Genomic DNA, 12,993 nt, shown 5'->3' on the forward strand with positions numbered 1-12,993 from the left:
TGCAAGCAGGTAACTGATGAAATTGACAAATCTGGAAGCCCCATTCTCTCAGAAGTGCCAAAATGCCTATCAGCTTCTTACAAAGGTAAAATTAAAAGCTCCAAACCCACAAAAATCCAAATAGATCATTCCAAACCCTTGCCTAAATCCCCTCAATATCCACTAAAACCAGAAGGTACTCTAGGGCTCTCACTAACTCTAGAAGACTTAATTAAGCAAGGACTTGTAATTCCATGTACTAGTCCCTGTACCACTCTGATCTTACCCATTAAAAACCAAATGGGTGAAGTTGGGGATTTGCTGCATGTCATTAATAACACTGTGATACCGAGGTTCCCTGTAGTTCCAAATACCTTGTTAATGTACCTACAGACTCAAAATGGTCCAGTGGCAGATCTTTGCTCTACTCTTTCTTTAGTATCCCAGTTGACAAGGAGAATCAGTATTTGTTTACCTTCATGTAGAGAAACTAACAGTATAATATACCTAGACTGTATGCCACAGGGCACACTGAAGCCCCATCCTACTTTTCTCAGGTTTTACATCAAGACCTGGCAACTTTACAGTTCCCTAAAAACTCTACATTCCTTCAATATGTAGATGATTTGTTGCTATGTTCCTCTACAAGGGAGAATTTGGAAACAGATTCAATTTATCTATTATAGCAATGAATTTGTAAAGGCCATAATGCCTCCAAGGAAGAACTGCAATTCTCAAAAAAGGTTCACAAGTTAGGACATGATTTGACTACAAAAGTCATATTTCCCTCTCACCTGAAAGAATAAACACTAGTATCCAATACTTCCCCAGACCTACATGTAAATGACAGCTGACAAGTTTCCTTGGACCTGCAGAATATTGTAGGCTTGGGTTCCAAATTTTTTTCTGATCACCACTCCTCCATATGAACTTACAAGGAACTCAATTCCAGAACACTTACCCTGGAAAGAAAACCATGAGCAGGCCTTTAGCCAACTAAAATTAACCCTACAACAAACTCCCACCCCAGGGTTCCCAAACTTTACTAACCCAGTAAACCCAGTAATCAAAACATACCCAAACTGAAAGCAATAGCCACAGCAACTGAGTTGGTGGAATTTGGGATTTTAGGATATGACTTATACTTAAGTACCTCATGCTGTTGAGTCTATCGAGCTCCCATCAGTTTCAACATCAAGCAGATTAACATCTTATGAGATCCTTCTCCTTTCACCTTCTAAACTCCACTTTAAGCACTGCAACTTGCGCAATCCTGCTACCCTTGCATGACAATGGCACAGATCACCATAACTGTGTAGACATGGTATCATGGTTATTAAGCCCTTTCACTCATTTGCAAAACACACCACTGGGAAGCCCAGATTTAACACTTTTCATCCATGGGTCCTATGCTATGAATGCAGAAGGGAAATATCAAGCATTACATGCTGTAGCAGCGCTCAACCAGCAGAACTACAAGGCCTCACTTTAACTAATATTATTAGCTAGCCAATGGAAAATCAGTAAACATTTATACTAACAGCAGATATGACTTTGGTATGTTAAAGAAACGGAAAGGATTCCTCACTTCTAGTGGAACACCAATCAAAAATGGCCCCCAAGTAAATGAACTGCTCTCTGTCATTCTACTGCCTAGCTGAAATGCAATTATTAAAACTGAAGCTCACATACTAGAAAAACAGAACCAAGTTCAGGAAAATGCTCCTGCAGATGCTACATTAGCTACAACTAAATTGTTCCAATATGCAACTTAAATAAACTCCATAGGATTGACTCTAACCAAATTATTTATAATAATTTATATAAAAGAGAAAAATGAGGCCCTGGCTTGTATGGCTCAGTTGGCTGGAGCATCCTCCCATAAACCGCAAGGTAGTTGGTTTGATTCCCGATCAGGGCACATGCTTAGGTTACGCATTGGGTCCTGGTCAGGGCACGTAAGAGAGGCAGCCAGTCAATGTTTCTCTCCCTCTTTCTCATTCTTCCTTCCTCTTTCTCTACAATCAATAAGCATGTCCTCGGGTGAGGATTAAAAACTACAATACATTTTTTTTAAAAAAGACCAAATCAGGCACCAAAGCTAGAGTAACAATGTTGAGACAAACAAGGGTGCAAATTTAATATTAAACAAGGACTCACTAAGGGCCCAGACAGGCACCTGGCTCTTCCTGTGTCCCTAAAAATGGCATTACCAAAAGCTCTACATTCAGCAACTCATCATGGCACAGATAAAATGCTCGAAATTATGAAAAAGTACTGGTTGAACTACTGATCCAAGGTCTCAAATTTGTTTTATGACCAATATCTGATTTGTCAGGACCATAACCCTGGGAAGGCCATTCCCACTGGTGACCTACTTAGGCCATTAGAACACTTATGAATGGATTTCATTCAACTGCCTCCCACATGGGTTATCAATATGGTCTTGTAATTGTATGTCCTCAGGATGGATTAAAGCCTTCAGAAAGAAGGCTGCTGTCATAACTGTGGCTCAGAAACTTTTAGAAAATACGTACATTTCCTTTACTGAGTATTCCCAGAGAAATCTCCAGTGATAGGGGAACTCATTTCACTGGACAAATAATTAAACAATTAAATACAGCATTGCTGATTCAATGGCATTACTGTTGTCCTTACTGTCCTATATCACCTAGTAAAGTCCAATGAACAAATGGTAACTTAAAACTAAAGCTGGCTAAATTAACAGTATCAACTGGACTACCCTGGCCAAAAGTTCTATCATTGGTTTTGGTGACAATTAGACCAATACTATACAAAAGCATAAATTAACACTTTATGAAATAGTAACAAGAAGACCTATGCCTTTGATGATAAAAACCATGTGTCTCCTGTACTCATAAATTCTGATATGATTCAATATTGTAAAGCTTTAATGCATTACGCCAAAGTGTTTTTCCACCAGGTAAAGGAAGCTTTCCATGAACCTCCTACAGATGGTCAAACCTTCCAAAACTTACAACCTGGGCAGTAGGCATTCTGGAAATGATGCCTAAGAAAGAATGCCCTCTAACCTCGTTAAAAGAGACCTTATCATGCTCGCGTCACTATCCAGAAACAAACGCGATGAACAACAAGACAAACAGCAAAAGCAATTCTTCCATGGATGACATCATAATCTGTGAGTTTCACATGAGACTAGAGCAATTTAACCCTGATGGTGCCTAAGTAGTTCTAAATATAAAGTTTCTAGTCAAATTCTCATGTATGACATAATGACCAAAAGGAGGGAAATTGTTAAATTAATTAAACAAGGAGGCCATTAGACTAGTGTCTATGTAAACAAACCAAAATCTAAGCCAACTAGGGTTTAAGCTACAGTCAATCAATAATTTCCTTACTTTGCTCTGTCTTTTCTAAGTTTTTCCCGAGCTCCTATCAACTGAGTGCTTCTAATCACTTCTGGTTTGGTGCTGCCCAATTCAAACTGATTTTTTTGCTCCAATTCATTCCTAAAATATTAATGCCTCAGTTTATCTTTTAATACCACTAATAGCCTTGAATCACATAGGAGATTGTTACATCTATTAATACCTATAAGACTATTTCCCTGTCCAACTGTTGAGGGATAAGGAGGAAGAAGAACCTCTAACCTCAAACCCCTCTTAACTTCCCATTCATTCTCCCTCTGCAAATCAACAGCACCTGAAGCTTCCAGGATGGCCAGTCCTGCTAGGTTTAAAAAACTAAACATGCAAGGCTTCGCGACAGAAAATCTGTTATAACATTTCTTAAGCCTCAGGTTATAAAAGATTTCCTGTGTCTGGTTTACCAGTATCTATTAAGAAAGTCCTAATCACTGGCTCTTTCACAAGCCCAAATACACATCCAGTACTTAGGCACACATTCACTCTCCTTTTGACACACAAAGATAATGAACTCTCAATGCACAAAAGGGGGTGAGGAATACAGAAGAGAAATTCTTCAAAAAAAATTTTTATTTCACTAGTTGCCCCTCTACTCCCACACCTGAGTGGAGAGAAGTAGAAAGAGTGGATTAACCAGGTTAAATTGCAACAGGGGCCTCTTTATAGGACAGCTGAAGGGCAACACCAATATGAAATGCAACTTGAGGAGAAAGACAAGGGTAAAAAAGGCACTCTGATTGAAGAAGAGGTGAGGGACTTCAGAACCCAAATATTCTGCCTCTCCTCCACCTTTGTGCTTGGCTCTGCTAGAGACTAGAAAGCAGGGTGACAGTAAACAGAGGTCCAGGCCATCAACTCTTATGAGCCTGTCCCAGGTTAATTCACAACTAGTTAATCTGCAAACTAATTATACCACGAACTCCTTCCAATATAAGTGCTGTAAATAAGCAACTGATGAATTGAATAATTTCTTCTCCAGCACCATGGAAGCTTCTAATACGTGACACATTATTATAATCATCTTTGACCATTCAGCCCACAATTTCCCTTCACAGAAAACTTGCCTCTTCCTTTCCCTCAACCCACCAGAATGATCAAATGCAAGGAGAAGGAAAGACAGGCGATTTACAGAAAGAGATGATGAAGCTGACCCGCAAAAGAAATGGAGGGGGGAAGGGAAAGAAGTAGAAAAGCTTCTTCAGTTTCCAAACACTTTGCAGTTTCTAGTTTTACTCCAACCTAAGCGCTAACCATCCTTTCTGCCATATACCTGTAAATAAATTCTTTACTTTTTTATTAAGCTTTGACCAACACTTATAAAAGTGTAAGCATTAGAAAAGTTTTTGTCAACAACAACAAAAAATCTTAGAAGAAGTAAAGTTGTATACATCTGTTATACTCAAAAATTAGGACAATACTGGGGGTAAAATAAATTTAATTTCAACTTGACATCCTTTTCTTCTCATCCTAAACCAAACGCATGAATTCACACAAGTAAGGCTCAGGCCTGGTTGCCTCAAAAGATCCACAGGTGTTAAAAGTGCCACAGCAGGAACGGTAAGACACTAAAACCCTTATACTTTATCATTATCAATACCTTTTACCTACTATCATGGTTCTCTGTATCAACTAGTACAGGGCATAAACTCATTAATACACTTTTCTCTTTATTGGGAATTAAATAATTCTTTTTGAAACAGCAGGAGGGAATATGACAAGCATTATGCAAACTATAACAATCTCCCTTTAGATCAGAACCACCTAGTACTTTCTTTTGCTAATGTCCACCGTAAACAGCCAAGTAACCAGCCAACATCCTTCCCCGACCGGATCCCTCGCCAAAATGATACTAAACATACAAAACTGAATCTTTTACCAGATTCCTTTCCCTTCTTATTTCAAATAACTCTAACATCATACGCCTATGTTATGCAAAAGGTCGGCAGTTAATTTCAAGTTCACGTTCATCTCTACTTTGACTTTGTTTTTAAAATCGGAGTTTCCGTCCTTAAGTATTCCAGTTAACGTCGCCAGCAATTCAGCGAGCCATAAAAATATATCCGCCTCGTTTATTGCCCTCTTGTTCAGCCCAGGGGAAAATATCCTTTCCATTCTACCCCCAGCACACCCCACCACCTCTACTATACAAAGGTATCAACAATAAAGTTATGATATTGTTCTAAGACTAGGAGGAAAAATATTTTTCCTCAAGAGCAAGCCAAGTGCACAAACAAAACTCATGACAACACGGACTTTGCGGATTTCTTACCATGGCACTAAGAAAATATCAAGGTTAAGGCCGAATATTGAAGGCAGAGTTCCCCCAAAACCACGTTTCTCTCCAAGATGCTGAGAAAGCACTGGTGGAAGGGGCCCTCCTCGTGACACATCGGACTAAACCGGAGCATCAGCCATAAAGGAGGAGAGAAAATTCCTAAACCGAACTTCACGTTTCAGAAAACAAGTCTCCCACCAAGTGAGTAGCATGTGGACTTCTAAATCGCCGTCAACATTGACACTCCTCGCGAAGATGGAAAAGCAAATTCTGCTTTCCACCACGGCCCTCAAAATAACGGGGAAGTCGTGTCCTCCCCCTCGCGAGGACGGCCCCGGCCCCCCGCGTCAGGTGTGAGGAGCCTCGGCCGGACTGCCCGGCCGCTCACCCTGAGCCCCAGGCCCTCCGCAGCCTCTCTCACCTCCTAACACCCGCCCGGGGGCCGCGTCGGAGGCGGACCGGAGCTCGGGGCTCCGCAAACCGTCTCCCCGTAGCAAGAAGGTGGCGCCCGGCGACGTTGCGGTTTCCCCACCTCCCCTACCCACCCCTCCCCCGCGGCCTCCTCTCTCCATTCCCGCGCCCCAGCTTACCCTCAACTCCTCGAAATCCGCCATTTTATACCGCCCGCGGGCGCCGCTTTCGCCACAGCACCCCCTCCAGCTGCCGCCAACGACACCGCCGCCACCAGGGCCGCCGCCGCCGCCGCCAGCACCATCCTGCACTGGGCGCCGCCGAAGACGCCGCGGCCGCTACCGCCGCCGCCGCCGCCGCCACCAGGCCCGTCACGTGACCGGCACGGAAGCTCCGCCCCCACGCGCGCGGCCCCGCCCACTTGGTGCCCCCCCGCCCACCCGGCCCGCCACTTTCCCTCCGCGTCTTCCGGCCTCGCTCCCCTCTCGCGTCAGCTCCTGCGATCTTCCTTTGGCCTGCGCGTCACCCAGACGCCTTCCAGCCCCAGGCTCTGTCGCCCTACTCTCCTGGGCTCCGCGCGGTGCCTTCCCGCCTCACCTTTCCGCACGGAGGCCCTCACTCCCCTCCCCCGCGAAGCGCCGTTGTGACTTCAGCGTTACCTGCTGGCCTGAAGATGGGCCTGGCCCAAGGGATTGGCAGACTGGAAGAACTGGCCGGAACTCCTCGCAGGAACATTTCGGGGTTATTCTTAGGGTCCCCTTCCCCTTGCTGGCTGTGACAGAGGAAGCAGCCGCAAATAAAACCATCCCCCAGAGTAGTTGTGTCGAACAATCTAAATATAGGTGTTGGGTGAGCTGTTCTTACCATCTAATGACGCAGGATTGGTGGGACCTCTGGATTGCTAATATCCTTGTCGACTTAAGAAATGTCCAAACCTGTAAGAATTTTTTAGTTTATTTCAGCCTCATGACAGTTGTGGGAACCAAAAATCTTAATGGACTGAGAAAAATGCTCCGGAGGATGCCAGTTTTGCATCTCATTTTTATACATTAGAATCAAAGGATAAGACGGAAGGGGAAGGGCGGAAGAGTGTAACATGAAATCCATTGGTGAGTGATTAGAAAGTCAGGGGATAGCAAAACCGGGAAATCTCTGGGATTGGATAAAAAGTAAAAGGACACTTCTTTTACATAGGAGGGTACAGGATAGTTAGCAGTTAACAATGCATAACAATGACAATGAGGGTTTCTGAGTCTCCTGCTATGATGGGAGATTGTGCCTTCAGGGGTCTAGAGAAAGGAAATTACTCTGACATTCTAAATGTATGTTATCATAGCTGCAAAGACAATAGACAGGCTAAGTTAAGGTAAAAATCGACCTTTGCAAGGAAGATTCGGGCCTAGAACGAGACTATCTGCCACGACTCACTTTTAGTTAGGAGGTTTTAATTTTGGGCCATCTTAACGTGGTTGCTTTAGGTCTCGTGAGTTTGTAAGACCCACAAGGCAGGCTGCCCCTGAGCTTGTCAAGCTGACTATGTGGCCCCTTTTTCACCCACATCCTCAACAGTAACCTGGCTGATTCTGACTTTGAAAGGCAACTGAATGTCATAGACAGTGGAGTTGAGAAGGCTCGGGGGTGAGGGATGCTAGGGGAGAAGTGAAATAAAAGCCCTCAGAAAGGCACTGATAAAAAGTGGAGAGGTCAGGGAAATCTGATAACCAGGAAAGCATGAAATGACAAGGGCAGAGAAGAAAGAAGGAAGCTTGATAGCATTCCCTGACTTGCTGATAAAGGATGAGAGAAGATGCTGAATCAAGCTGGTCAGAAAATTTGCTGGACCAAACACAGGTTCATGTTTCCTTGGAAGAGGTGGATGAAATTCTCCTACAAGAGACATTAAAACACTTAATATTATTTACAAGGCCCTGTTTAATATAGTTCCTACCTACTGCCTCTCCCCACTCCTCACTCCAACAATACTCTTCGAGTCCCTCCATCAGACCTACCACTCCTACCACGTTTTAAGACCTCTGAATGTTTATTTGTGGGCCAAGAATAACTTCCCACTCTTTCCCTCTTCCCCTCACAAACACCTGGTCATCTTTCAGATCTCAGTTTTAAGTATCAGTTCTCCAGAAAGACCTTACTAAACTCACATACCCTATTTTAATTCAAATCCCTCTCTGTGAATGCTCACAGGACTGAAACCTGAAAAACCTGTGTTCGTGTTGCCTGTCACTACCAGAACCAATAAGCAGAGACAGGGATTGAATCTTTATGGAAGCTGTATTCAGATAGCCGGTGATCTGAGAAGACAGCAGGTTATGTACCCTAACAGGCCATCTTAAATTCCACTTTAAACCGACCCTTTTTATAAGGAGAAGAAAAGTGTAGGTAAGGGATTTGGGATTCAGGAGAAAAGTTAATCAAATAAAGCTGCAGCATTCTTTGATCTGTGTCTTCATCTGGAGTACAATGGCTCAGATACCCTCTCGATTGCTTGCAGTCCTGAGGCACAAAGGTGGAACTGTACATGGTCCTCCAGAGTCAAGATGTGTCATACCTTCATTTCCTGGGACAATAGCTTTTTACTTGCATTGATTACTAAGCTTATTGGCTATTACCTAAACTAAAATTTTCCAACTCTTGAGTCCCCCATCAGGACCTGAACTTTTCCTTCGTAATATTTCTCCATGGTAATTATGTAGATATCCGTGTGATTATTAGATATATAATAATTATTTTTTAAGTTTTTATCTTTAAAAAATGTTATTTAGTTATTTTTAGAGAGAGGGGAAGGAGGGAGAAAAAGGGACTGAAACATCTATCGATTGCCTCTTGCACACCCCCAACTAGGGACCTGGCCGGCAAACCAGACGTGTGCCTGACTGGGAATTGAACCAGTGGCCTTTAGGTTTGAAGACCAGCGCTCAGTCCACTGAGTCACACTAGCCAGGGATTAAGTGTTTATCTTAAAAAAAAAAATTTTTTTTTAAACCACCTGACGGTAATGACTGATAAATGCTGACAAACGGTTGGCCTCATATTTGGTTAATGAATAAAATGATGAATGAACAGTATCTAGAGTAGGTTCTAATTCTGGCCCTAGACCATTAACTTTGTGATCCAGCTCGGCTTATTCTTGATCTTAGCTTATTCTCCTTTGTCCTTGGTTTATACGTCAGTACAGTTTAACATTGTTCAACAAGACATTAAGTGAAGGCCACTGTGGGCTAGGAGCTTTGGGGAAATAGATGAATAGAATACAAGAAGCTGTCCTGATTGGTGTGGCTCAGTGGATGGAGTGCTCGCCTGTGAACCAAAGGGTCACTGGTTCAATTCCCAGTCAGGGCACATGCCTCAGTTGCCGGCCAGGTCCCCCGTAGGGGACGCATGAGAGGCAACCACAAATTGATGTTTCTCTCCCTCTTTCTCCCTCCCTTCCCCTCTGTATAAAAGTAAATAAATAAAGTCTTAAAAAGAAATACAATAAGTCTTTCTGCCAAGGATATTACAGGAACCAACATGAACACAAAACTAAGAGAAGCAAGCTGCACAGACTTGTTTTTAGTGTTCATTATAGAGTTGGGTAAGTTTGGCTGCAAAGAGTTCTAGGTGCTACCCCAAATGGGCCTATGCCAATCCTAACTAATGTACTCCTTGCCATGGTGATTAGATAGTAACTCTACTTGTAAATCCAACAATTATAGGCCACTTCCAGGCTTTGCGAATTAGATCAAATGTGGGCCCTGGCCCCAAGTAGGCCAATAAATGTGTGGGACATTTATTCAGTGATTAGAGTCAAGGAGACTTTCTAGAAAGTGGGATGACATAGCTGTTTTGCAACAAGGGGGCCAGCCTGAGGACCAACCTATCTCATGGGCAGTAATCAAAAAAAACAACAAAAATCAGAATTAACTTTGACACCCATTTTCTTTTTCTGTTTTCTTAAGCCAATTCCTTTCCTTTACTGTTTTAGGTAGTTTGAAGTGGGTTATCTGTTACTTTATCAAAAAAAATCTTGATCCTATTTTTTCTCCCCAAGCCAAATTATTAATTTGGCATCTTTTCTAAACTATACTCCTTAATATTTATTCAATCTTTGTTTAAAAGAACGTCTGAGTGGTAAAGGGTAGAAAGAATGCCTCTCTCTTTACTGTTCCGAGCAGTTCAGCTTTGGTCCAAATTTGTAAAATATCCTGCTCATCAAAAAGAAATCTGCACCTATAATGATCTAATTACCTGATAGTATGACATAACAGTAATCTCACTACTATGGGCCCCATACCAAAGTACCATTTCAGCCACATACAGAGCTGTTTCCCCAGAGGAACTCCATTAAGTACTATTTTCTTTATATCATTTTCAATGATAAAATATGTTTTATGGATTGAGGTTCTAGGCAATTATCTGGTTGGGCCACCACCTTAATCTGATCCAATTAAAAAAAAAAGTATTATAATTAAAGTGTCTTAAGATTGCAATAGTTAAAAGTCTCAGGAGTGGCTTTCTCACTTATTAGCTGTGTAGCTTTAGCAAAGTCTTAACGTAATTTTTCTAATCTATAAAACAAGAATGATTATTCCTTATCTCAGGTTGTTGGAGGGGTAAATGAGATAAGGTCTAGGAGTGTACTTTATAAACTTATAAAGTGACAGATAATATATTTTTTTCTATCTAAATAGCTGATAAACACGCCATAAAAAGTATTAAGAAGCACTTATATAGCCTTAGCATATGTCCTAATATCTTTAGAAAAGAGTATTCAACCTAGTTGGACCGTACATGAAATACTGAGTTTAGTTCCAAGTTCTCTCTTGTTAATCCTTTCCCTTCCTATCTCTGAATTCATCAATCTTCCATGATCTCAACATCTCTCATTTCCTTTCTACTGATTTTTCTCTTTGCCTATACCACATTCAATTCTCCCTGATAATTTCAAGTCACCTTTCTTCTTTTGCCAAACATAAATCTATTTTAATCATATTTCTTCACCCTGTTACATTTTGCTGATAGTGTTTGGGTTAACCTTTAATGAAACTAATATCTAGGAAACATTGATAAATTTAACTTTAATTTTATATCTCCAACTTTTTATTCTGAAATATTTAATGTTTTTAAGAAAAGTTGAAAGCACCCCTGGCCGGTGTGGCTCAGTTGGTTGGGCCTCCTGCAAAGGGAGGGCTTACCAGTTCAATTCCCAGTCAAGACATATGCCTGGGTTGTAGGTTTGGTCCCTGGTTGGGGCACATACAAGAGGCAGCTGATCAATGTTTCTCTCCCTTTCTCCCTCCTTTCCCCCCCTCTCTAAAAATAAAAAATAAAATAATTTAAAATTGAGAAAGAAAAGTTAAAAGCATGATGAATACCTGTATATATGCCAATTATAATCAATAATTTTTAATATTTGACCAGTAATTTTATTAAGATATAATTTATATACAGTGAAATTCTCATATCTTAAGTAAACTCTTCAATTAGTTTTGAAAAAATGTGTATCAAGATACAGAACACTTTCAGTACTCCAGAAAGTTCACTCCTGGTCTTTCCCAGTCAAACCTCCCACCAGAAACAACCAATGATCTGATTTTTAACACTACAGAGAGAATTAAAAAATGAAGGAACATTCCCTTCTTATTTTAAAATGCTACTATAACTTTGATGCCAAACCCAGACAAAAGTTAGTTTTCCTATCTAATTAATAAAGAGCTCTTACCCCAGTAATGCTAGCATATATATTAAACAACTCTATAATTTGATCCAACTCACCAACTTAGAATAACCAAAAAAATTTGGATGTAGAAAAACAGAAGCAAATACCTAATATAAAGATTTATCCAGCAAAATCTTAGAAGGCAGTATTCCAGGTAGTTAAACCAAACATCTGTCCTGAAGGCATCTGACAGTATGCAAGTAAAATCTATAAATTCAGCTATGACTTCTGAAGAACTGCTGAGCAAGAGAGAAATAAATCTAAATCTAATACCAAAGAAGATGGAAAGTCTGATCAATACTCCCCAAATTTAATATGAAACCCCGTAGGGCAAAGATAAACAAAAAGTAAATAGCACTTCTACAAATTGCAACAAGATTTTACAGTAATCAGGAAACTTCAAGCCTTAAATATTAAATAAACAGGGCCTAGAGTGGTCATCCACGGGTACTCGGCAGAGACAAACAAAAACCCTCTCGAGATGAAGATATCATCACCCCAAACCTCAAATTATCCTACAGATAATTTTCCAAATAAAATGACCAGCATACAGTCAGAAATCAGAAAAATATTGCAATAAAAACATGCTTACACTAAAAAATTTAAATGTTTTTTTAAAGATTTTTTAAACTTACTTTTAGTGAGAGGGGAAGGGAGGGACAATAAGAGGAAGGGAAACATCAATGTGCAAGAGAGACATCAATCGATTGACTCTTGCACTCCCCCAAATGGGGACCTGGCCTGCAACCCAGGCATGTGTCCTAACTGAGAACTGAACCAGCAACCTTTCGGTTAGCAGGCCTGGCGCACGATCCACTGTGCCATACAAGCCAATGTTAAATAAAAAGTTTGAAAAAAATAATCTAATAGAAACTCTAGAATTGAGATATTTAAAAATTCAATTGATAAGTTTAATAGTATATTACCCACTGCTTAAGCAAGAATTTATAACCAGAACATATGTTAGAAGGCTATTCAGAATGACACACAGAGAAACAAAAAGATGGAAAAAATATAAGAAAATATTAGAGACATAGATTTGAGAGACAGAAGATAATGTTGAAAGGGCCTAACAAATGTTTAATTGGAATCTTTATAGAACAGGAAGAAAACAGAATGAGGTAGAAGTAATATGTGAAAAGAGAGTTTAAGATTTTCCAGACTAATAAAATATACCATTGATAAAGGGTTAACAAAACCCTTTC

The 12,993-nt window shown here is 40.8% G+C and overlaps 1 protein-coding gene across 4 annotated transcripts in view; it reads right to left on the bottom strand.

Annotated features, from left to right (window-relative positions):
• PIAS2 (protein inhibitor of activated STAT 2) overlaps window positions 1–6,443 on the bottom strand; it is a 75,451-nt gene extending 69,008 nt beyond the window's left edge. For all 4 annotated transcript variants that reach the window (XM_054583600.1, XM_054583598.1, XM_054583595.1 and 1 more), the window contains exon 1: window positions 6,252–6,443. In XM_054583600.1, coding sequence (XP_054439575.1) covers window positions 6,252–6,275 — 24 coding nt within the window. In that variant the 5' untranslated portion in view covers window positions 6,276–6,443. The remainder of the gene's footprint in view (window positions 1–6,251) is intronic.
• Window positions 6,444–12,993: the final 6,550 nt, after the last annotated feature.

This window comes from Pteronotus mesoamericanus, unplaced genomic scaffold, assembly GCF_021234165.1.
Source record: "Pteronotus mesoamericanus isolate MK-2021 breed Mesoamerican mustached bat unplaced genomic scaffold, CSHL_Meso_final contig_74, whole genome shotgun sequence".
Lineage (NCBI taxonomy): Eukaryota > Metazoa > Chordata > Mammalia > Chiroptera > Mormoopidae > Pteronotus > Pteronotus mesoamericanus.